Raw genomic sequence first — 27405 nt, forward strand, 5'->3', positions numbered from 1 at the left:
CCAACAGTGCAGTAATATCTAACTAAATGCTTGTGTTTCTGGCTCCAACAGTGCAGTAATATCTGACTAAATGCTTGTGTTCCTAGCTCCAACAGTGCAGTAATATCTAACTAAATGCTTGTGTTCCCAGCTCCAACAGTGCAGTAATATCTGACTAAATGCTTGTGTTCCCAGCTCCAACAGTGCAGTAATATCTGACTAAATGCTTGTGTTCCCAGCTCCAACAGTGCAGTAATATCTGACTAAATGCTTGTGTTCCCAGCTCCAACAGTACAGTAGTATCTAACTAAATGCTTGTGTTCCCAGCTCCAACAGTGCAGTAATATCTAACTAAATGCTGGTGTTCCTAGCTCCAACAGTGCAGTAGTATCTAACTAAATGCTTGTGTTTCTGGCTCCAACAGTGCAGTAGTATCTAACTAAATGCTTGTGTTCCCAGCTCCAACAGTGCAGTAGTATCTAACTAAATGCTTGTGTTCCTAGCTCCAACAGTGCAGTAATATCTAACTAAATGCTTGTGTTCCCAGCTCCAACAGTGCAGTAGTATCTAACTAAATGCTGGTGTTTCTAACTCCAACAGTGCAGTAGTATCTAACTAAATGCTTGTGTTCCCAGCTCCAACAGTGCAGTAATATCTAACTAAATGCTTGTGTTCCCAGCTCCAACAGTGCAGTAATATCTGACTAAATGCTTGTGTTCCTAGCTCCAACAGTGCAGTAATATCTAACTAAATGCTTGTGTTCCCAGCTCCAACAGTGCAGTAATATCTGACTAAATGCTTGTGTTCCCAGCTCCAACAGTGCAGTAATATCTGACTAAATGCTTGTGTTCCCAGCTCCAACAGTGCAGTAGTATCTAACTAAATGCTTGTGTTTCTGGCTCCAACAGTGCAGTAGTATCTAACTAAATGCTTGTGTTTCTGGCTCCAACAGTGCAGTAATATCTGACTAAATGCTTGTGTTCCTAGCTCCAACAGTGCAGTAATATTTAACTAAATGCTTGTGTTCCCAGCTCCAACAGTGCAGTAATATCTGACTAAATGCTTGTGTTCCCAGCTCCAACAGTGCAGTAATATCTGACTAAATGCTTGTGTTCCCAGCTCCAACAGTGCAGTAATATCTGACTAAATGCTTGTGTTCCTAACTCCAACAGTGCAGTAATATCTGACTAAATGCTTGTGTTCCTAGCTCCAACAGTGCAGTAATATCTAACTAAATGCTTGTGTTTCTGGCTCCAACAGTGCAGTAATATCTGACTAAATGCTTGTGTTCCTAGCTCCAACAGTGCAGTAATATCTAACTAAATGCTTGTGTTCCCAGCTCCAACAGTGCAGTAATATCTGACTAAATGCTTGTGTTCCCAGCTCCAACAGTGCAGTAATATCTGACTAAATGCTTGTGTTCCCAGCTCCAACAGTGCAGTAATATCTGACTAAATGCTTGTGTTCCCAGCTCCAACAGTACAGTAGTATCTAACTAAATGCTTGTGTTCCCAGCTCCAACAGTGCAGTAATATCTAACTAAATGCTGGTGTTCCTAGCTCCAACAGTGCAGTAGTATCTAACTAAATGCTTGTGTTCCTAGCTCCAACAGTGCAGTAGTATCTAACTAAATGCTTGTGTTCCTAGCTCCAACAGTGCAGTAATATCTAACTAAATGCTTGTGTTCCTAGCTCCAACAGTGCAGTAATATCTAACTAAATGCTTGTGTTCCCAGCTCCAACAGTAGTATCTAACTAAATGCTTGTGTTCCTAGCTCCAACAGTGCAGTAATATCTAACTAAATGCTTGTGTTCCCAGCTCCAACAGTGCAGTAATATCTAACAATACACAACAATACACACATCTAAAAGTAAGATGTAATTAAGAAATATATCAATATTAAGACGAGCGGAGTGGCATTGACTAAGATACAGTAGTATAGAATACAGTATATACATATGAGATGAGTAATACATAGACTAAAATACAGTAGAATAGAATACAGTATATACATATGAGATGAGTAATACATTGACTAAGATACAGTAGTATAGAATACAGTATATACATATGAGATGAGTAATACATTGACTAAGATACAGTAGTATAGAATACAGTATATACATATGAGATGAGTAATACATAGACTAAAATACAGTAGAATAGAATACAGTATATACATATGAGATGAGTAATACATAGACTAAGATACAGTAGAATAGAATACAGTATATACATATGAGATGAGTAAAGCATAGACTAAGATACAGTAGAATACAGTATATACATATGAGATGAGTAAAGCATAGACTAAGATACAGTAGAATAGTATAGAATACAGTATATACATATGAGATGAGTAATACATAGACTAAGATACAGTAGAATAGAATAGAATACAGTATATACATATGAGATGAGTAATACATAGACTAAAATACAGTAGAATAGAATACAGTATATACATATGAGATGAGTAAAGCATAGACTAAGATACAGTAGAATACAGTATATACATATGAGATGAGTAATACATAGACTAAGATACAGTAGAATAGTATAGAATACAGTATATACATATGAGATGAGTAATGCATAGACTAAGATACAGTAGAATACAGTATATACATATGAGATGAGTAAAGCATAGACTAAGATACAGTAGAATAGAATACAGTATATACATATGAGATGAGTAAAGCATAGACTAAGATACAGTAGAATAGAATACAGTATATACATATGAGATGAGTAATACATAGACTAAGATACAGTAGAATAGAATACAGTATATACATATGAGATGAGTAAAGCATAGACTAAGATACAGTAGAATAGAATACAGTATATACATATGAGATGAGTAATGCATAGACTAAGATACAGTAGAATAGAATACAGTATATACATATGAGATGAGTAATACATAGACTAAGATACAGTAGAATAGAATAGAATACAGTATATACATATGAGATGAGTAATACATAGACTAAGATACAGTAGTATAGAATACAGTATATACATATGAGATGAGTAATACATAGACTAAGATACAGTAGAATAGAATACAGTATATACATATGAGATGAGTAATACATAGACTAAGATACAGTAGTATAGAATACAGTATATACATATGAGATGAGTAATGCATAGACTAAGATACAGTAGTATAGAATACAGTATATACATATGAGATGAGTAATGCATAGACTAAGATACAGTAGAATAGAATAGAATACAGTATATACATATGAGATGAGTAATACATAGACTAAGATACAGTAGAATACAGTATATACATATGAGATGAGTAATGCATAGACTAAGATACAGTAGAATAGAATACAGTATATACATATGAGATGAGTAATACATAGACTAAGATACAGTAGAATAGTATAGAATACAGTATAAATACAAATATTAGGACAGACAATGTCGGAGTGGCATTAACTGAAATAGTCTAATAGAATACAGTATATACATATGAGATGAGTAAAACAGTATGTAAACATTATTAAAGTGACCAGTGTTCCATTATTAAAGTGACCAGTGTTCCATTATTAAAGTGACCAGTGTTCCATTATTAAAGTGACCAGTGTTCCATTATTAAAGTGACCAGTGTTCCATTATTAAAGTGACCAGTGTTCCATTATTAAAGTGACCAGTGTTCCATTATTAAAGTGACCAGTGTTCCATTATTAAAGTGACCAGTGTTCCATTATTAAAGTGACCAGTGTTCCATTATTAAAGGGACCAGTGTTCCATTATTAAAGGGACCAGTGTTCCATTATTAAAGTGACCAGTGTTCCATTATTAAAGTGACCAGTGTTCCATTATTAAAGTGACCAGTGTTCCATTATTAAAGTGACCAGTGTTCCATTATTAAAGTGACCAGTGTTCCATTATTAAACTGACTAGTGTTCCATTATTAAAGTGACCAGTGTTCCATTATTACAGTGACTAGTGTTCCATTATTACAGTGACCAGTGTTCCATTATTAAAGTGACCAGTGTTCCATTATTAAACTGACTAGTGTTCCATTATTAAAGTGACCAGTGTTCCATTATTACAGTGACCAGTGTTCCATTATTAAAGTGACCAGTGTTCCATTATTAAAGTGACCAGTGTTCCATTATTAAAGTGACCAGTGTTCCATTATTAAAGTTACCAGTGTTCCATTATTACAGTGACCAGTGTTTCCATGTCTATGTATATAGGGCAGCAGTCTCTAAGGTGTAGGGTTGAGTAACCAGGTGGTGCAGTCTCTAAGGTGTAGGGTTGAGTAACCAGGTGGTGCAGTCTCTAAGGTGTAGGGTTGAGTAACCAGGTGGTGCAGCCTCTAAGGTGTAGGGTTGAGTAACCAGGTGGTGCAGTCTCTAAGGTGTAGGGTTGAGTAACCAGGTGGTGCAGCCTCTAAGGTGCAGGGTTGAGTAACCGGGTGGTAGCCGGCTAGTGATGGTATTTAACAGTCTGATGGCCTTCAGATAGAAGCTGTTTTTCAGTCTCTCGGTCCCTGCTTTGATACACCTGTACTGACCTCGCCTTCTGGATGTCAGCGAGGTGAACAGGCAGTGGCTCGGGTGGTTGTTGTCCTTGATCTTTTTGGCCTTCCTGTGACATCAGGTGCTGTAAGTGTCATGGAGGGCAGGCAGTTGTTGTTGGCTATTACTCCATTTAAAAAAACAATCATTACCGCATGTAAGAGGCATGAGAAATGAAACCCGGGTGGTGTGGACTATATGCTCCAAAATGCCATGTGCTTCGATGAGAACACTGACATTTTCCAAGGCAGAGATGAGTGGCAGATACAGAGATGCGCGAGGACAGCAGTGGACGCATAAATTCTGGCCTAATGACAATAGCTCAGCCAAATGGCATTACACTTCTTTGGGTGATTGTGTAACCAATGTCTCTTTCCATTCGCCACTGTTTGGAGGCTTGAAATGTGTTTGTGAGAGAACGAACGTCAGTGGGTCGTCTTGTAGAGAATGTTTGACAATCAGATGAAAAGAACACCATGACTGGTTGTGTTAATGCCACAATAAAAAAAGGTCATACATTTTTTTAAAGTGGAAATTTCCACTGATAAATCTTTAAAATCGCCAGGCCCACAGAGATCCTATTGAATTAATAGGATCTCTGGGTTCTATATGAAATGCTATGATTCAGCCCAAAACACATGTTGGTGTTAACTTATAGAATGTCCTGTACCTGGAAGAAATGAATTAAACTTTGACCCCTGGTTAGAATACCACAGAAGTATTCAGACACTTTTCAAATGCACTGTGTGTGGGTGTGTGTGTATAGGTCTGTTTGTGTTGTGTGTGTATATATATATATATATATATATATATATATATATATATATATATATATATATATATATATATATATATATATATATATATACAGACCGGCATGGTCTGTCTCACAAGCGTTACTAGAAATCTCGCGATGTTGCGCCTCTGGGTTTAGAAACTCTGGTAATATTCTACTGTAAGATTGGCCTAATAAAACAATGGACAATAAGCGTTACTAGAAATGTCGCGATGTTGCGCCTCTGGGTTTAGAAACTCTGGTAATATTCTACTGTAAGATTGGCCTAATAAAACAATGGACAATAAGCGTTACTAGAAATGTCGCGATGTTGCGCCTCTGGGTTTAGTAACTCTGGTAATATTCTACTGTAAGATTGGCCTAATAAAACAATGGACAATAAGCGTTACTAGAAATGTTGCGATGTTGCGCCTCTGGGTTTAGTAACTCTGGTAATATTCTACTGTAAGATTGGCCTAATAAAACAATGGACAATAAGCGTTACTAGAAATGTCGCGATGTTGCGCCTCTGGGTTTAGTAACTCTGGTAATATTCTACTGTAAGATTGGCCTAATAAAACAATGGACAATAAGCGTTACTAGAAATGTCGCGATGTTGCGCCTCTGGGTTTAGTAACTCTGGTAATATTCTACTGTAAGATTGGCCTAATAAAACAATGGACAATAAGCGTTACTAGAAATGTCGCGATGTTGCGCCTCTGGGTTTAGAAACTCTGGTAATATTCTACTGTAAGATTGGCCTAATAAAACAATGGACAATAAGCGTTACTAGAAATGTCGCGATGTTGCGCCTCTGGGTTTAGTAACTCTGGTAATATTCTACTGTAAGATTGGCCTAATAAAACAATGGACAATAAGCGTTACTAGAAATGTCGCGATGTTGCGCCTCTGGGTTTAGTAACTCTGGTAATATTCTACTGTAAGATTGGCCTAATAAAACAATGGACAATAAGCGTTACTAGAAATGTCGCGATGTTGCGCCTCTGGGTTTAGAAACTCAGGTAATATTCTACTGTAAGATTGGCCTAATAAAACAATGGACAATAAGCGTTACTAGAAATGTCGCGATGTTGCGCCTCTGGGTTTAGTAACTCTGGTAATATTCTACTGTAAGATTGGCCTAATAAAACAATGGACAATAAGCGTTACTAGAAATGTCGCGATGTTGCGCCTCTGGGTTTAGTAACTCTGGTAATATTCTACTGTAAGATTGGCCTAATAAAACAATGGACAATAAGCGTTACTAGAAATGTCGCGATGTTGCGCCTCTGGGTTTAGTAACTCTGGTAATATTCTACTGTAAGATTGGCCTAATAAAACAATGGACAATAAGCGTTACTAGAAATGTCGCGATGTTGCGCCTCTGGGTTTAGAAACTCTGGTAATATTCTACTGTAAGATTGGCCTAATAAAACAATGGACAATAAGGCAGGAAATATTATATTACATGTTTATTATGAGTAGCATTAAAATATATGTTTTAAATCTTGTAAACCTGCTCATAAAAATAAATGGAGCCTTTCTGGAACTGAACAATATCAACAATATGTATATTTTTATTACAAAATATGTTACCTTCATTTGCATAGTAATTATGTAAAAAGGCAATATCTTAAAAAGTCTCTGTCACCAAATCATGTTCCTGCAATAAAATGTTTTTTAAAATTATTATTATTATTTTTAGATATCCACAAACAAACATACAAAATGTGAGTAAAATACAAAATATGAAATTTACAATAACGAATAAGGGAAGAGCCCCCCCATTATGTTCGAAGGGGTGTTCCTGTCAGGGTTAATGCTTAGGAGGGATGGGTTTGGGAACACCTGGGCCTTGCTGGGGGAGAGGTGGCTGGGAGGCAGGAGGTTGGTTCCAATTGTTGTTTTCTCCATACCTAAGTGGCATATTAAAACTAAAATCAACATTAACAAATAAAACATACAACTAATATGCTACGATAAAGCATTAATACCTGGGTCCTGAGGTAGAGGATGGTGGATATGTAGGCATTGGCTGGAAACAGATGAAGAGAGCAGAATTACTACCACACGTAAACTGGTTAATAAGTCACATACTGGAAAAGGTCCTAGATCTGTTTGTGTTGTATAGCCCAATCCCATGGCCAGGCTAGGCCTGTTTGTGTTGTATAGCCCACTCCCATGACCAGGCTAGGTCTGTTTGTGTTGTATAGCCCACTCCCATGACCAGGCTAGGTCTGTTTGTGTTGTATAGCCCACTCCCATGACCAGGCTAGATCTGTTTGTGTTGTATAGCCCACTCCCATGACCAGGCTAGAGGTCCAACCAGACATGTTTGAGGTTTTAGGTTTAATCCCTTCAAAAATATGATTTCCCTGCAAACTTTGACCATGATGGCAGTTGATGGAAAAACCTGCTCAGTTCTGGATCCTGTCCCATTTAAGACATAGCAGGGTCTGAAATGATTTACCCCCTCAATAAAGACATAGCAGGGTCTGAAATGATTTACCCCCTCAATAAAGACATAGCAGGGTCTGAAATGATTTACCCCCTCAATAAAGACATAGCAGGGTCTGAAATGATTTACCCCCTCAATAAAGACATAGCAGGGTCTGAAATGATTTACCCCCTCAATAAAGACATAGCAGGGTCTGAAATGATTTACCCCCTCAATAAAGACATAGCAGGGTCTGAAATGATTTACCCCCTCAATAAAGACATAGCAGGGTCTGAAATGATTTACCCCCTCAATAAAGACATAGCAGGGTCTGAAATGATTTACCCCCTCAATAAAGACATAGCAGGGTCTGAAATGATTTACCCCCTCAATAAAGACATAGCAGGGTCTGAAATGATTTACCCCCTCAATAAAGACATAGCAGGGTCTGAAATGATTTACCCCCTCAATAAAGACATAGCAGGGTCTGAAATGATTTACCCCCTCAATAAAGACATAGCAGGGTCTGAAATGATTTACCCCCTCAATAAAGACATAGCAGGGTCTGAAATGATTTACCCCCTCAATAAAGACATAGCAGGGTCTGAAATGATTTACCCCCTCAATAAAGACATAGCAGGGTCTGAAATGATTTACCCCCTCAATAAAGACATAGCAGGGTCTGAAATGATTTACCCCCTCAATAAAGACATAGCAGGGTCTGAAATGATTTACCCCCTCAATAAAGACATAGCAGGGTCTGAAATGATTTACCCCCTCAATAAAGACATAGCAGGGTCTGAAATGATTTACCCCCTCAATAAAGACATAGCAGGGTCTGAAATGATTTACCCCCTCAATAAAGACATAGCAGGGTCTGAAATGATTTACCCCCTCAATAAAGACATAGCAGGGTCTGAAATGATTTACCCCCTCAATAAAGACATAGCAGGGTCTGAAATGATTTACCCCCTCAATAAAGACATAGCAGGGTCTGAAATGATTTACCCCCTCAATAAAGACATAGCAGGGTCTGAAATGATTTACCCCCTTCCCCTTAACAAAAAGGAGCAAAAAATCTCTATAAAATAAATCATTAAAATATTGAGCTATATTGTACGCAAAAATAAAAAAATTCTCAAAAAGGTAGGGTAAAAATGTACACCCCTGTTTCCAATACCTCACTTTGCGAGGATAACAGCACTGAGCATTTTTCTAGAATGTTTTATGAGTTGGAGAACACATATTTGTCACATGAAATGCTGAATACAACAGGTGTAGTAGACCTTACAGGGAAATGCTGAATACAACAGGTGTAGTAGACCTTACAGTGAAATGCTGAATACAACAGGTGTAGTAGACCTTACAGTGAAATGCTGAATACAACAGGTGTAGTAGACCTTACAGTGAAATGCTGAATACAACAGGTGTAGTTGACCTCACAGTGAAATGCTGAATACAACAGGTGTAGTAGACCTCACAGTGAAATGCTGAATACAACAGGTGTAGTAGACCTTACAGTGAAATGCTGAATACAACAGGTGTAGTAGACCTTACAGTGAAATGCTGAATACAACAGGTGTAGTTGACCTTACAGTGAAATGCTGAATACAACAGGTGTAGTTGACCTTACAGTGAAATGCTGAATACAACAGGTGTAGTTGACCTTACAGTGAAATGCTGAATACAACAGGTGTAGTTGACCTTACAGTGAAATGCTGAATACAACAGGTGTAGTAGACCTCACAGTGAAATGCTGAATACAACAGGTGTAGTTGACCTTACAGTGAAATGCTGAATACAACAGGTGTAGTTGACCTTACAGTGAAATGCTGAATACAACAGGTGTAGTTGACCTTACAGTGAAATGCTGAATACAACAGGTGTAGTAGACCGTACAGTGAAATGCTGAATACAACAGGTGTAGTAGACCTTACAGTGAAATGCTGAATACAACAGGTGTAGTAGACCTTACAGTGAAATGCTGAATACAACAGGTGTAGTAGACCTTACAGGGAAATGCTGAATACAACAGGTGTAGTAGACCTTACAGTGAAATGCTGAATACAACAGGTGTAGTAGACCTCACAGTGAAATGCTGAATACAACAGGTGTAGTAGACCTCACAGTGAAATGCTGAATACAACAGGTGTAGTAGACCTTACAGTGAAATGCTGAATACAACAGGTGTAGTAGACCTCACAGTGAAATGCTGAATACAACAGGTGTAGTTGACCTTACAGTGAACTGGTGAATACAACAGGTGTAGTAGACCTTACAGTGAAATGCTGAATACAACAGGTGTAGTAGACCTTACAGTGAAATGCTGAATACAACAGGTGTAGTAGACCTTACAGTGAAATGCTGAATACAACAGGTGTAGTAGACCTCACAGTGAAATGCTGAATACAACAGGTGTAGTAGACCTCACAGTGAAATGCTGAATACAACAGGTGTAGTTGACCTTACAGTGAAATGCTGAATACAACAGGTGTAGTTGACCTTACAGTGAAATGCTGAATACAACAGGTGTAGTAGACCTCACAGTGAAATGCTGAATACAACAGGTGTAGTAGACCTCACAGTGAAATGCTGAATACAACAGGTGTAGTTGACCTTACAGTGAAATGCTGAATACAACAGGTGTAGTTGACCTTACAGTGAAATGCTGAATACAACAGGTGTAGTTGACCTTACAGTGAAATGCTGAATACAACAGGTGTAGTAGACCTCACAGTGAAATGCTGAATACAACAGGTGTAGTTGACCTTACAGTGAAATGCTGAATACAACAGGTGTAGTTGACCTTACAGTGAAATGCTGAATACAACAGGTGTAGTTGACCTTACAGTGAAATGCTGAATACAACAGGTGTAGTTGACCTTACAGTGAAATGCTGAATACAACAGGTGTAGTAGACCTTACAGTGAAATGCTGAATACAACAGGTGTAGTTGACCTTACAGTGAAATGCTGAATACAACAGGTGTAGTTGACCTTACAGTGAAATGCTGAATACAACAGGTGTAGTAGACCTCACAGTGAAATGCTGAATACAACAGGTGTAGTTGACCTTACAGTGAAATGCTGAATACAACAGGTGTAGTTGACCTTACAGTGAAATGCTGAATACAACAGGTGTAGTAGACCTTACAGTGAAATGCTGAATACAACAGGTGTAGTAGACCTTACAGTGAAATGCTGAATACAACAGGTGTAGTTGACCTCACAGTGAAATGCTGAATACAACAGGTGTAGTAGACCTCACAGTGAAATGCTGAATACAACAGGTGTAGTAGACCTCACAGTGAAATGCTGAATACAACAGGTGTAGTTGACCTTACAGTGAAATGCTGAATACAACAGGTGTAGTTGACCTTACAGTGAAATGCTGAATACAACAGGTGTAGTTGACCTTACAGTGAAATGCTGAATACAACAGGTGTAGTTGACCTTACAGTGAAATGCTGAATACAACAGGTGTAGTTGACCTTACAGTGAAATGCTGAATACAACAGGTGTAGTTGACCTTACAGTGAAATGCTGAATACAACAGGTGTAGTTGACCTTACAGTGAAATGCTGAATACAACAGGTGTAGTAGACCTTACAGTGAAATGTCGAATACAACAGGTGTAGTTGACCTCACAGTGAAATGCTGAATACAACAGGTGTAGTAGACCTCACAGTGAAATGCTGAATACAACAGGTGTAGTAGACCTTACAGTGAAATGTCGAATACAACAGGTGTAGTTGACCTCACAGTGAAATGCTGAATACAACAGGTGTAGTAGACCTCACAGTGAAATGCTGAATACAACAGGTGTAGTAGACCTTACAGTGAAATGTCGAATACAACAGGTGTAGTTGACCTCACAGTGAAATGCTGACTGACAAGCCCTTAGCCAACAATGCATTAGGAGGGATCTTAAACCAGGCCTCCATACAGATCCTTGATATCCTCTGTCTGCTCTTGTATACTACCCTCCTCAATTCAAACCACAGGTTTTCAATGGATTTCAAGTCCAGAGATAGACTCATTTTTATCAAGGGTGTCAATATTAGATCCCACTGTACATGTAGTGGAACAGTTTGACCCGAGGGGGTGGGGCCTGTGTTGCTGGGGGAACAGTTTGACCCGAGGGGGTGGGGCCTGTGTTGCTGGGGGAACAGTTTGACCCGAGGGGGTGGGGCCTGTGTTGCTGGGGTAACAGTTTACCTGAGGGGGTTGGGCCTGTGTTGCTGGAGGTTGTGTAGTTGGTTGTTTCGGGGCATTGCCATTCGCTGTGTTTCCTGACCTGCGTACATTAGAAATCATCATGTGAAATACAACAGCTGTGACCCAGAGAAAGTCACCCAGTTTGACATACTATATGTATATATATATACATACTATATGCGTTTAATCTCATACAAATTCTATGTCACACAACCTGTTAAACTAATCAGAGAAGTGCCACCATCTAGGTTTGGACAGTTTTGTGATGAGATGAACCCAATTTACAGAGACAAGAATCTTTATTGACATTTCGTTGGTTCATAATCTAGGTGTCCATAAACTACAGTTGAAGTTGGAAGTTTACATACACTTGGGTTGGAGTCATTAAAACTCATTTATCAACCACTCCACTAATTTCTTAGTTTGGGAAAGAGCTTGGGAAATTCCAGAAAATGATGTCACGGCTTTAGAAGCTTCTGATGAGTCCTATATCAACATAACCTGAAAGGCCGCTCAGCAAGGAAGAAGCCACTGCTCCAAAACCAGCCATAAAGCCAGACTGCGGTTTGCAACTGCACATGGGGACAAAGATCATACTTTTTGGAGAAATGTCATCTGGGCTGATGAAACAAAAATAGAACTGTTTGGCCGTAATGACCATCGTTATGTTTGGAGGAAAAAGGGGGAGGCTTGCAAGCCGAAGAACACTATCCCAACTGTGAAGCACGGGGGTGGCAGCATCATGTTGTGGGGGTGCTTTGCTGCAGGAGGGACTGGTGCACTTCACAAAATAGACGGCTTCATGAGGGAGGGAAATTATGTAAATATATTGAAGCAACATTTCAAGACATCAGTCAGGAAATTAAAGCTTTGTCGCAAATGGGTCTTCCAAATGGACAATGACCCCAAACATACTTCCAAAGTTGTCACAAAACGGCTTAAGGACAACAGAGTCACTGTATTGGAGTGGCCATCACAAAGCCCTGACCTCAATCCTATAGAACATTTGTGGGCAGAACTGAAAGCGTGTTTGAGCAAGGAGGCCTACAAACCTGACTCAGTTACACCAGCTCTGTCAGGAGGAATGGGACAAAATTCAGCCAACTTATTGTGGAAAGCTTGTGGAAGGCTACCCAAAACATTTGACCGAAGTTAAACAATTTAAAAGGCAATGCTACCAAATACTAATTGAGTGTATGTAAACTTCTGACTCACTGGGAATGTGATGAAAGAAATACAAGCTGATATAAATCCTTCTCTCTCCTATTATTCTGACATTTCACATTGTTAAATGAAAGTGGGGATCCTAACTGACCTAAAACAGGGAATTTTTACTCTGATTAAATGTCAAGAATTGTGAAAAACTGAGTTCAAATGTAATTTGGCCTAAAGTGTATGTAAACTTCCAACTTCAACTGTAAGTTTCCATAGCTAGGTGTCCATCCAATTAGCGATAGAATTTCAGAGGAATACTCTAGAATCCGCATTACAAAAATATGCATTTTCCCCACCGGTGGTGTTTCTAGATATATATATCTATAATATACTTTTTGCTGATAGAAACCAGTACGTGATGACAGAGCACAACAAAATGTACTTCTTCGCTCAAGTATTCGTGTAACGAATAAAAATGTCAACTTCAATGTTTCCACGTTTTGTTTCCATCACAGCTGTCATGATAATAAAAAATAAAAAATAATGACTTTACTCACAAACTGTGGATGAAACCGTGGTGATAGACTGTTTATATCCACGACTGGGTTTACCTGGAGCGTGGTGATAGACTGTTTATATCCACGACTGGGTTTACCTGGAGCGTGGTGATAGACTGTTTATATCCACGACTGGGTTTACCTGGAGCGTGGTGATAGACTGTTTATATCCACGACTGGGTTTACCTGGAGCGTGGTGATAGACTGTTTATATCCACGACTGGGTTTACCTGGAGCGTGGTGATAGACTGTTTATATCCACGACTGGGTTTACCTGGAGCGTGGTGATAGACAGTGTTTACCTAGAGCGTCTGGAGCGTGGTGATAGACAGTGTTTACCTAGAGCGTGGTGATAGACAGTGTTTACCTAGAGCGTGGTGATAGACAGTGTTTACCTAGAGCGTGGTGATAGACAGTGTTTACCTAGAGCATCTGGAGCGTGGTGATAGACAGTGTTTACCTAGAGCGTCTGGAGCGTGGTGATAGACAGTGTTTACCTAGAGCGTCTGGAGCGTGGTGATAGACAGTGTTTACCTAGAGCGTCTGGAGCGTGGTGATAGACAGTGTTTACCTAGAGCGTGGTGATAGACAGTGTTTACCTAGAGCGTCTGGAGGGTGGTGATAGACAGTGTTTACCTGGAGCGTGGTGATAGACAGTGTTTACCTAGAGCATCTGGAGCGTGGTGATAGACAGTGTTTACCTAGAGCGTCTGGAGCGTGGTGATAGACAGTGTTTACCTAGAGCGTGGTGATAGACAGTGTTTACCTAGAGCGTGGTGATAGACAGTGTTTACCTAGAGCGTGGTGATAGACAGTGTTTACCTAGAGCGCCTGGAGCGTGGTGATAGACAGTGTTTACCTAGAGCGTGGTGATAGACAGTGTTTACCTAGAGCGTCTGGAGCGTGGTGATAGACAGTGTTTACCTAGAGCGTGGTGATAGACAGTGTTTACCTAGAGCGTCTGGAGGGTGGTGATAGACAGTGTTTACCTGGAGCGTGGTGATAGACAGTGTTTACCTAGAGCATCTGGAGCGTGGTGATAGACAGTGTTTACCTAGAGCGTGGTGATAGACAGTGTTTACCTAGAGCGTGGTGATAGACAGTGTTTACCTAGAGCGTCTGGAGCGTGGTGATAGACAGTGTTTACCTAGAGCGTGGTGATAGACAGTGTTTACCTGGAGCGTGGTGATAGACAGTGTTTACCTGGAGCGTGGTGATAGACAGTGTTTACCTGGAGCGTGGTGATAGACAGTGTTTACCTAGAGCGTGGTGATAGACAGTGTTTACCTAGAGCGTGGTGATAGACAGTGTTTACCTAGAGCGTGGTGATAGACAGTGTTTACCTAGAGCGTCTGGAGCGTGGTGATAGACAGTGTTTACCTAGAGCGTCTGGAGCGTGGTGATAGACAGTGTTTACCTAGAGCGTCTGGAGCGTGGTGATAGACAGTGTTTACCTAGAGCGTGGTGATAGACAGTGTTTACCTAGAGCGTGGTGATAGACAGTGTTTACCTAGAGCGTCTGGAGCGTGGTCCTTTGAGGCATCTTTCCAGGGTATCCCTTCTGAACACATAGAGCAGCACTAATACCAGCAGGACCAGGATGGGAACCACCAGCAGGAAGAAGATCAGCAGGCCGTCCCTCAGGGAATAATCTGGGAGCAGCAGAGTGATAGTTATTAGTGAAGGTCAGCAGGCCGTCCCTCAGGGAATAATCTGGGAGCAGCAGAGTGATAGTTATTAGTGAAGGTCAGCAGGCCGTCCCTCATGGAATAATCTGGGAGCAGCAGAGTGATAGTTATTAGTGAAGGTCAGCATGCCGTCCCTCAGGGAATGAGTGAGCAGTGAACAGTACCTGTCTATAATGACAGGCAGGTAGACAGGAAAGGTGTGCAGTGAACAGTACCCGTCTATAATGACAGGCAGGTAGACAGGAAAGGTGTGCAGTGAACAGTACCTGTCTATAATGACAGGCAGGTAGAGACAGGAAAGGTGTGCAGTGAACAGTACCTGTCTATAATGAAAGGCAGGTAGAGACAGGAAAGGTGTGCAGTGAACAGTACCTGTCTATAATGACAGGCAGGTAGAGACAGGAAAGGTGTGCAGTGAACAGTACCTGTCTATAATGACAGGCAGGTAGAGACAGGAAAGGTGTGCAGTGAACAGTACCTGTCTATAATGACAGGCAGGTAGAGACAGGAAAGGTGTGCAGTGAACAGTACCTGTCTATAATGACAGGCAGGTAGAGGGAGGAAAGGTGTGCAGTGAAGATTACCTGTCTATAATGACAGGCAGGTAGAGACAGGAAAGGTGTGCAGTGAACAGTACCTGTCTATAATGACAGGCAGGTAGAGACAGGAAAGGTGTGCAGTGAACAGTACCTGTCTATAATGAAAGGCAGGTAGAGACAGGAAAGGTGTGCAGTGAACAGTACCTGTCTATAATGACAGGCAGGTAGAGACAGGAAAGGTGTGCAGTGAACAGTACCTGTCTATAATGACAGGCAGGTAGAGGGAGGAAAGGTGTGCAGTGAAGATTACCTGTCTATAATGACAGGCAGGTAGAGACAGGAAAGGTGTGCAGTGAAGATTACCTATCTGTGCAGGCCCGCTGTCCACACTGCCCCCTCTCCCTGACTTGGCACAGTTAGGAGGTCCCCAGCCGTCATTACAGTGGCAGTGGCCCTGGTTGTTACACACCTGGGGGAGATGAACTAATCAACCAACCAATACAATAGACACTGGTCTTGACTCCCCAGAAGAGCCAATCTGATGGCCTGTATCGCGTAATGTATCCAACCCCCTTCTAGAGGGTGAGATCCCTCCCCAGAAGAGCCAATCAGATGGCCTGTATCACGTAATGTACCCAACCCCCTTCTAGAGGGTGAGATCTCTCCCCAGAAGAGCCAATCAGATGGCCTGTAAAACGTGATGTACCCAACCCCTTCTAGAGGGTGAGATCTCTCCCCAGAAGAGCCAATCAGATGGCCTGTATCACGAGAATTTTTTATTTAACCTTTATTTAACTAGGCAAGTCAGTTAAGAACAAATTCTTATTTTCAATGACGGCCTAGGAACAGTGGGTTAACTGCCTGTTCAGGGGCTGAACGACAGATTTGTACCTTGTCAGCTCGGGGGTTTGAACTTGCAACCTTCAGTTTCCTAGTTTAACCACTAGGCTACCCTGCCGCCTCTACGCTCTAACCACTAGGCTACCCTGCCGCCTCTACACTCTAACCACTAGGCTACCCTGCCGCCTCTACACTCTAACCACTAGGCTACCCTGCCGCCTCTACACTCTAACCACTAGGCTACCCTGCCGCCTCTACACTCTAACCACTAGGCTACCCTGCCGCCTCTACACTCTAACCACTAGGCTACCCTGCCGCCTCTACACTCTAACCACTAGGCTACCCTGCCGCCTCTACACTCTAACCACTAGGCTACCCTGCCGCCTCTACACTCTAACCACTAGGCTACCCTGCCGCCTCTACACTCTAACCACTAGGCTACCCTGCCGCCTCTACACTCTAACCACTAGGCTACCCTGCCGCCTCTACACTCTAACCACTAGGCTACCCTGCCGCCTCTACACTCTAACCACTAGGCTACCCTGCCGCCTCTACACTCTAACCACTAGGCTACCCTGCCGCCTCTACACTCTAACCACTAGGCTACCCTGCCGCCTCTACACTCTAACCACTAGGCTACCCTGCCGCCTCTACACTCTAACCACTAGGCTACCCTGCCGCCTCTACACTCTAACCACTAGGCTACCCTGCCGCCTCTACACTCTAACCACTAGGCTACCCTGCCGCCTCTACACTCTAACCACTAGGCTACCCTGCCGCCTCTACACTCTAACCACTAGGCTACCCTGCCGCCTCTACACTCTAACCACTAGGCTACCCTGCCGCCTCTACACTCTAACCACTAGGCTACCCTGCCGCCTCTACACTCTAACCACTAGGCTACCCTGCCGCCTCTACACTCTAACCACTAGGCTACCCTGCCGCCTCTACACTCTAACCACTAGGCTACCCTGCCGCCTCTACACTCTAACCACTAGGCTACCCTGCCGCCTCTACACTCTAACCACTAGGCTACCCTGCCGCCTCTACACTCTAACCACTAGGCTACCCTGCCGCCTCTACACTCTAACCACTAGGCTACCCTGCCGCCTCTACACTCTAACCACTAGGCTACCCTGCCGCCTCTACACTCTAACCACTAGGCTACCCTGCCGCCTCTACACTCTAACCACTAGGCTACCCTGCCGCCTCTACACTCTAACCACTAGGCTACCCTGCCGCCTCTACACTCTAACCACTAGGCTACCCTGCCGCCTCTACACTCTAACCACTAGGCTACCCTGCCGCCTCTACACTCTAACCACTAGGCTACCCTGCCGCCTCTACACTCTAACCACTAGGCTACCCTGCCGCCTCTACACTCTAACCACTAGGCTACCCTGCCGCCTCTACACTCTAACCACTAGGCTACCCTGCCGCCTCTACACTCTAACCACTAGGCTACCCTGCCGCCTCTACACTCTAACCACTAGGCTACCCTGCCGCCTCTACACTCTAACCACTAGGCTACCCTGCCGCCTCTACACTCTAACCACTAGGCTACCCTGCCGCCTCTACACTCTAACCACTAGGCTACCCTGCCGCCTCTACACTCTAACCACTAGGCTACCCTGCCGCCTCTACACTCTAACCACTAGGCTACCCTGCCGCCTCTACACTCTAACCACTAGGCTACCCTGCCGCCTCTACACTCTAACCACTAGGCTACCCTGCCGCCTCTACACTCTAACCACTAGGCTACCCTGCCGCCTCTACACTCTAACCACTAGGCTACCCTGCCGCCTCTACACTCTAACCACTAGGCTACCCTGCCGCCTCTACACTCTAACCACTAGGCTACCCTGCCGCCTCTACACTCTAACCACTAGGCTACCCTGCCGCCTCTACACTCTAACCACTAGGCTACCCTGCCGCCTCTACACTCTAACCACTAGGCTACCCTGCCGCCTCTACACTCCAACCACTAGGCTACCCTGCCGCCTCTACACTCCAACCACTAGGCTACCCTGCCGCCTCTACACTCTAACCACTAGGCTACCCTGCCGCGTCTACACTCTAACCACTAGGCTACCCTGCCGCCTCTACACTCTAACCACTAGGCTACCCTGCCGCCTCTACACTCTAACCACTAGGCTACCCTGCCGCCTCTACACTCTAACCACTAGGCTACCCTGCCGCCTCTACACTCTAACCACTAGGCTACCCTGCCGCCTCTACACTCTAACCACTAGGCTACCCTGCCGCCTCTACACTCTAACCACTAGGCTACCCTGCCGCCTCTACACTCTAACCACTAGGCTACCCTGCCACCTGTGGGTGAGACCTTCTCTTACCCCCCGGCTGTTACATGTGTTGTTGGCGTCACAGTCGAGGTCCACAGACAGTAGAGCTGAGGCATTCACACACTGGAAGTCAAGGCAGGCCTGGAAGAAAAAGAGAGGAGTCCTGGATATTATCTCTGGATTCAAACAAACCTCCCATAGCAATGACTACAAAGCATTATGGTTGTCCTGCCGCCTCAGTACACACCACCCACACTGTGGAAGGAATGGCTCAGCACACACCACTCGCTCTGTGGAAGGAATGGCTCAGCACACACCACTCGCTCTGTGGAAGGAATGGCTCAGCACACACCACTCGCTCTGTGGAAGGAATGGCTCAGCACACACCACCCGCCCTGTGGAAGAAATGGCTCAACACACACACCACCCGCCCTGTGGAGGAAGTGACATCATCTTAGAAAGACAGAAAGGGACAAAGTTGAAGACACTGAAACCAAAAATGCTAATCATACCTTCCCCTTGGTGCAGGGGCTGCCCTGGTTGACATAGGCAGGGTCCAGAACATCAGAGCCCAGGTTAAAGTCTGCGTTGACACACGAAGAACCATCGATGATCTGGTTACTGACCGAGCCTCCAGGAGGAGGGTTGTTGGTGTTTACGTTAGTGCACTGTACCTTCCCACACATGGCATTACTGCAGGAACACAGTGGAGACAGGGAGGGAGTCAGTAGGAACACAGTGGAGACAGGGAGGGAGTCAGTAGTAACACAGTGGAGACAGGGAGGGAGTCAGTAGTAACACAGTGGAGACAGGGAGGGAGTCAGTAGTAACACAGTGGAGACAGGGAGGGAGTCAGTAGTAACACAGTGGAGACAGGGAGGGAGTCAGTAGTAACACAGTGGAGACAGGGAGGGAGTCAGTAGTAACACAGTGGAGACAGGGAGGGAGTCAGTAGTAACACAGTGGAGACAGGGAGGGAGTCAGTAGTAACACAGTGGAGACAGGGAGGGAGTCAGTAGTAACACAGTGGAGACAGGGAGGGAGTCAGTAGTAACACAGTGGAGGCAGGGAGGGAGTCAGTAGTGGCTCCACACTCCGCCCCAGGGGGCCGGGCTCTACACTCTACCCCGGGGGGCCGGGCTCTACACTCCGCCCCGGGGGGCCGGCTCTACACTCCGCCCCGGGGGGCCGGGCTCTACACTCCGCCCCGGGGGGGCCGGGCTCTACACTCCGCCCCGGGGGGGCCGGGCTCTACACTCCGCCCCGGGGGGGCCGGGCTCTACACTCCGCCCCGGGGGGGCCGGGCTCTACACTCCGCCCCGGGGGGGCCGGGCTCTACACTCCGCCCCGGGGGGGCCGGGCTCTACACTCCGCCCCGGGGGGGCCGGGCTCTACACTCCGCCCCGGGGGGGCCGGGCTCTACACTCCGCCCCGGGGGGGCCGGGCTCTACACTCCGCCCCGGGGGGGCCGGGCTCTACACTCCGCCCCGGGGGGGCCGGGCTCTACACTCCGCCCCGGGGGGAGAATGAGAATGTCAAAATTTCCATCATGTGTTAAGAGCCACCCTTTGCCTTGACATTCCCTCAACCTACCAACACTTTTTTTGGTTACTACATGATTCCATATGTGTTATTCCATAGTTTTGATGTCTTCACTATTATTCTACAATGTAGACAATATTAAAAATGAAGAAAAACCCTGGAATGAGTAGGTGTTCTAGAACTTAACTGTAAAGAAACATTTCTCATCTTACTTTTTCATTAATTATGAATGCCGATGACAAATTCAGATCACTTACGCCAAACTACATTTTACATAGATCCCTGACGACGTCATTCCACAGTTCCCAAACGCATCCCCCTTTAGATTAGCCGTCTGAAAGCAGATGTCTGCTGCTTTGCTTGCACCTGGGAAGAAAAATAAATCAAAAATATTTCAGACTTAAGAAATAAAAGAAGGAAAATATTAACTGTCAGGTCACAAGGTCACAGTTACTTTCTTGATTCAAATATATAATTTATAAAATCAAAATAAATAAAATATAATATATAAAATTAAAATAAAATATATAAAATTAAAAATTAATATATAAAATTAAAATTAAATTAAATATAAAATATAATATAGAATATAAAATATATAAAATTAAAATAAAATATATAAAATAAAAATAAATATATGAAATAAAAATAAAATGTATAAAATAAAAATTAAATATATAAAATTAAATATATAAATAAAAATAAAATATATAAAATAAAATAAATAAAATAAAAATAAAATATATAAAATTAAATATATAAAATTAAAATAAAATATATAAAATAAAAAATATATATAAATCAAATATATAAATATGTTTATTTTGTACCTGTTTCAAAAAGATGTTTGCATTGGTAGTCGTAGGTCTGGCAGCGGCCCTCATAACAGTACGCCGCGTCGTTCTCACAGAGAAGCCCATCCATGATATAGAAGTCAGATGGACAGAAGGAGGTGGAGCCGTTGCAGTATTCTGGGAGGTCACATGAGTTGACAGATCCCCTGCACGGTGTCCCTGACACGCTGATCTGAAAAATTGGAGAGAAATTAGGCCGGAGAAACATTCATTTTCAAAATCGGTTTTCATATTTAAAATCAAAAGTTGACACCTCCCAAGTTGAAACCTCTGACGAAATAGCTCAACACAATCCTAGGCCCTCCCCCACTAACAAACTGCTTTAATTGAAAATCATTGATTTTCTGTCCGGTTTGGGTAGCGCCCTAATCCACACGGTTTTGAAGACCGACAGCAGCTGGACTAACCTTGCAGTCCTTGCAGCAGGCTCCCTGAGCGCAGGCCGATCCCCAGGTCAACTTACAGGTGGCCGCGTCACAGCATTTATTGGTACATTCCTGCAACATCGGCAAGATTAGTAAACTTAGGCATGTCAAAAACTAAATTCTGAACCTACACATCCATGGATAACTGACTGAATTATAAAATACATGCTTTGTAATTTTGAATTCTTTAAAAAGTGTTGTCTATCAACCATGACAAGCTACCTGGGTCTGACATTTTTGATGGAAAATGACTGAGGATAATATTGAACGATATTGCCACTCCTATTTTCCATATCTTCAATCTAAGCCTTACAGGAAAGTGGCCCACAGGCCTGTACCTGGGAAATTACAATAGGCTCAGAACAGGGCTGCACGGCTGGCCCTTGGATGTACAAAGAGAGCTAATATTAATCATATGCCCTGGCTCAATGTAGAGGAGAGATTGACTTCATCACTACTTGTATTTGTAAGAAGCATTGACATGTCTGTTTAAACTACTAGCACACGGCTCAGACACCCAGTCATACCCCACAAGACATGCCACCAGAGGTCTGTTTAAACTACTAGCACACAGCTCAGACACCCAACATACCCCACAAGACATGCCACCAGAGGTCTGTTTAAACTACTAGCACACAGCTCAGACACCCAACATACCCCACAAGACATGCCACCAGAGGTCTATTTAAACTACTAGCACACAGCTCAGACACCCAACATACCCCACAAGACATGCCACCAGAGGTCTGTTTAAACTACTAGCACACGGCTCAGACACCCAGTCATACCCCACAAGACATGCCACCAGAGGTCTGTTTAAACTACTAGCACACAGCTCAGACACCCAACATACCCCACAAGACATGCCACCAGAGGTCTGTTTAAACTACTAACACACGGCTCAGACACCCAGTCATACCCCACAAGACATGCCACCAGAGGTCTGTTTAAACTACTAGCACACGGCTCAGACACCCAGTCATACCCCACAAGACATGCCACCAGAGGTCTGTTTAAACTACTAGCACACGGCTCAGACACCCAGTCATACCCCACAAGACATGCCACCAGAGGTCTGTTTAAACTACTAGCACACGGCTCAGACACCCAGTCATACCCCACAAGACATGCCACCAGAGGTCTGTTTAAACTACTAGCACACAGCTCAGACACCCAGTCATACCCCACAAGACATGCCACCAGAGGTCTGTTTAAACTACTAGCACACGGCTCAGACACCCAGTCATACCCCACAAGACATGCCACCAGAGGTCTGTTTAAACTACTAGCACACGGCTCAGACACCCAGTCATACCCCACAAGACATGCCACCAGAGGTCTGTTTAAACTACTAGCACACAGCTCAGACACCCAGTCATACCCCACAAGACATGCCACCAGAGGTCTGTTTAAACTACTAGCACACAGCTCAGACACCCAGTCATACCCCACAAGACATGCCACCAGAGGTCTCTTCACAGTCCCCAAGTCCAGGACAGACTTTGGGAGGTGCACAGTACGACATAGAGCCATGACTACATGAAACTCTATTCCACAGTACTACATAGAGCCATGACTACATGGAACTCTGTTCCACAGTACTACATAGAGCCCTGACTACATGGAACTCTATTCCACAGTACTACATAGAGCCATGACTACATGGAACTCTATTCCACAGTACTACATAGAGCCATGACTACATGAAACTCTATTCCACAGTACTACATAGAGACATGACTACATGGAACTCTATTCCACAGTACTACATAGAGCCATGACTACATGGAACTCTATTCCACAGTACCACATAGAGCCATGACTACATGGAACTCTATTCCACAGTACTACATAGAGACATGACTACATGGAACTCTATTCCACAGTACTACATGGAACTCTATTCCACAGTACTACATAGAGCCATGACTACATGGAACTCTATTCCACAGTACTACATAGAGCCATGACTACATGGAACTCTATTCCACAGTACTACATAGAGACATGACTACATGGAACTCTATTCCACAGTACTACATAGAGCCATGACTACATGGAACGCTATTCCACAGAACTACATAGAGCCATGACTACATGGACCTCTATTCCACAGTCCTACATAGAGACATTACTACATGGAACTCTATTCCACATCAGGTAACTGATGCAGCAGGAGAATCAGATTTGTTTTTAAACAAATAAACCTTATGAAACAGTTGGACTGGGAGGACACAAACTTTGAACTGTAAAGTAGTGGCCTTCGAGAACACACACTTTGAACTGTAAAGTAGTGGCCTTAGAGAACACACACTTTGAACTGTAAAGTAGTGGCCTTAGAGAACACACACTTTGAACTGTAAAGTAGTGGCCTTAGAGAACACACACTTTGAACTGTAAAGTAGTGGCCTTAGAGAACACACACTTTGAACTGTAAAGTAGTGGCCTTAGAGAACACACATCATGTGTTGTGAAATCTGTTGAAATATAAATGTTTAATTATATTTAACTGCCTTAATGTTGTTGGACCTCAGGTACAGTAGCTGCTGCCTTGGCAGGAACTAATGGGGATCCATAATAAACCCCAGGAAGAGTAGCTGCTGCCTTGGCAGGAACTAATGGGGATCCATTATAAACCCCAGGAAGAGTAGCTGCTGCCTTGGCAGGAACTAATGGGGATCCATAATAAACCCCAGGAAGAGTAGCTGCTGCCTTGGCAGGAACTAATGAGGATCCATAATAAACCCCAGGAAGAGTAGCTGCTGCCTTGGCAGGAACTAATGAGGATCCATAATAAACCCCAGGAAGAGTAGCTGCTGCCTTGGCAGGAACTAATGGGGATCCATAATAAACACCAGGAAGAGTAGCTGCTGCCTTGGCAGGAACTAATGGGGATCCATAATAAACACCAGGAACAGTAGCTGCTGCCTTGGCAGGAACTAATGGGGATCCATAATAAACCCCAGGAAGAGTAGCTGCTGTCTTGGCAGGAACTAATAGGGATCCATAATAAACCCCCAGGAAGAGTAGCTGCTGCCTTGGCAGGAACTAATGGGGATCCATAATAAACCCCCAGGAAGAGTAGCTGCTGCCTTGGCAGGAACTAATGGGGATCCATAATAAACCCCAGGAAGAGTAGCTGCTGCCTTGGCAGGAACTAATAGGGATCCATAATAAACCCCAGGAAGAGTAGCTGCTGCCTTGGCAGGAACTAATGATGATCCATAATAAACCCCAGGAAGAGTAGCTGCTGCCTTGGCAGGAACTAATGATGATCCATAATAAACCCCAGGAAGAGTAGCTGCTGCCTTGGCAGGAACTAATAGGGATCCATAATAAACCCCAGGAAGAGTAGCTGCTGCCTTGGCAGGAACTAATAGGGATCCATAATAAACCCCAGGAAGAGTAGCTGCTGCCTTGGCAGGAACTAATAGGGATCCATAATAAACCCCAGGAAGAGTAGCTGCTGCCTTGGCAGGAACTAATAGGGATCCTTAATGAATCCAAAATACTCAGTCAAAGCTCCCATTAACACAAAGTAACATTAGAAATGTTATATATATTAGAAAAACCATTCTGAATCAATTATAAATCATCAATCAATGGGTGAATGAATCAACGAATCAAGCATAATAGAAAGCCATTCAATTAGTGAATGAATCAACGAATCAAGCATAATAGAAAGCCATTCAATGTGTGAGTGAATCAACGAATCAATTATAATAGAAAGCCATTCAACGTGTGAGTGAATCAACGAGTCAAGCATAATAGAAAGCCATTCAATGTGTGAGTGAATCAACGAATCAAGCATAATAGAAAGCGATTCAACGTGTGAGTGAATCAACGAGTCAAGCATAATAGAAAGCCATTCAATGTGTGAATGAATCAACGAATCAAACATAATAGAAAGCCATTCAATGTGTGAATGAATCAACGAATCAAACATAATAGAAAGCCATTCAATGTGTGAATGAATCAATGAATCAAACATAACAGAAAGCCATTCAATGTGTGAATGAATCAACGAATCAAACATAATAGAAAGCCATTCAATGTGTGAATGAATCAATGAATCAAACATAACAGAAAGCCATTCAATGTGTGAATGAATCAACGAATCAAACATAATAGAAAGCCATTCAATGTGTGAGTGATTCAACGAATCAAGCATAACAGAAAGCCATTCAATAGGTAACTTTGTCCCACTAGTATCATGGGTGAGGCACCATGTCAACAGGACAGACAGGAAGACAGGTAAGGACAGACAGGAAGACAGGTAAGGACAGACAGGTGAGTCAGACAGTACCTGGGGTGTTCCACAGTCACAGTCCTCTCCTTCCTCTAACATGCCGTTGCCACATTTAGCCACAGAGACGATGTTGGACTGGGAGGGCTGGTTCAACAGACACACCCCTCCTCCACGCAGGACCAGGCGCTCAAAGTCAGAGGCACTACAGTCACTGAAGAGGGTGGATCCACTGGAGAGGGGAAGACAGACGACGCTGTACATGAATACCGATGGAATCAATCAAATCAGTCACAATCAATGACTCCGTTTCTATGAGACATACACTTATCAATATGGACAAAAGTATGTGGACACCTGCTCGTCAAACATCTCATTCCAAAACTATGGGCATTAATATGGAGTTGGTCCCCCTTTGCTGCTATAACAGCCTCCCCAGCCTTTCCATTAGATGTTGGAACATTGTATGTACTTGCTTCCATTCAGCCACAAGAGCATTAGTGAGGTCAGGCACTGATTTTGGATGATTAGGCCTGGCTCACAGTCGGCTTGATTCGTTCTAATTCATCCCAAAGGTGATGGATGGGGTTGAGGTCAGGGCTCTGTGCAGGCCAGTCAAGTTCTTCCACACAGATCTCGATAAACCATTTCTGTATGGACCTCGCTTTGTGCATGGGGGCATTGTCATGCTGAAACAGGAAAGGGCTTTCCCCAAACTGTTGCCCCAAAGTTGGAAGTACAGAATCGTCTAGAGTGTCATTGTATGGTGTAGCATTAAGATTTCCCTTCACTGGAACTAAGGGGTCCGAACCATGAAAAACAGACCATTATTCCTCCTCCACCAAACTTTACAGTTGGCACTATGCATTGGGGCAGGTAGCGTTCTCCTGGCACCAAACCCAGATTTGTCCGTCAGACTGCCAGATGGAAAAGCGTGATTCAGAGAACGCATTTCCACTGCTCCAGAGTCCAACGGTGGCGAACTTTACACCACTCCAGCCGACGCTTGGCATTGCATGGTGATCTTAGGCTTGTGTGTGGCTGCTCGGCCATGGAAACTCATTTCATGAAGCTCTTGATGAACACATCTTGTGCTGACGTTGCTTCCAGAGGCAGTTGTGAACTCTGTAATGACTGTCGCAAACGAGGACAGACTATATTTACGCTCTACTTGCCCCAGCACTCTGCGGTCCCGTTCTGGCAGCTTGTATGGCCTACCACTTCGTGGCTGAGCAGTTGTTGCTCATAGACATTTCCTCTTCACAATAATAGCACTTACAGTTGACCGGGGGGCAGCT

At 43.4% G+C, this 27405-nt stretch overlaps 1 protein-coding gene across 2 annotated transcripts in view; it reads right to left on the minus strand.

Moving 5' to 3' along the window:
• Positions 1–6761: 6761 nt before the first annotated feature.
• The window catches only part of adam9b (ADAM metallopeptidase domain 9b), a 45609-nt gene continuing 24965 nt past the window's right edge, over positions 6762–27405 (minus strand). The window contains exons 12-22 of one of the 2 annotated variants that reach the window (XM_031813159.1): positions 26168–26339; positions 21844–21933; positions 21413–21608; positions 20840–20948; positions 19553–19733; positions 19092–19181; positions 16261–16366; positions 15181–15322; positions 11959–12037; positions 7299–7339; positions 6762–7220 (exon numbers count right to left, since the gene is read on the minus strand). In XM_031813159.1, the coding sequence (XP_031669019.1) occupies positions 7121–7220; positions 7299–7339; positions 11959–12037; positions 15181–15322; positions 16261–16366; positions 19092–19181; positions 19553–19733; positions 20840–20948; positions 21413–21608; positions 21844–21933; positions 26168–26339 (1306 nt within the window). In that variant the 3' untranslated portion in view covers positions 6762–7120. Of the gene's footprint in view, positions 7239–7298; positions 7340–11958; positions 12038–15180; positions 15323–16260; positions 16367–19091; positions 19182–19552; positions 19734–20839; positions 20949–21412; positions 21609–21843; positions 21934–26167; positions 26340–27405 lie in introns of both variants that reach the window. The other variant, XM_031813158.1, reaches the window with a different exon arrangement.

The sequence above is a fragment of the Oncorhynchus kisutch genome, unplaced genomic scaffold (genome assembly GCF_002021735.2).
Source record: "Oncorhynchus kisutch isolate 150728-3 unplaced genomic scaffold, Okis_V2 Okis04b-Okis11a_hom, whole genome shotgun sequence".
Classification (NCBI taxonomy): domain Eukaryota; kingdom Metazoa; phylum Chordata; class Actinopteri; order Salmoniformes; family Salmonidae; genus Oncorhynchus; species Oncorhynchus kisutch.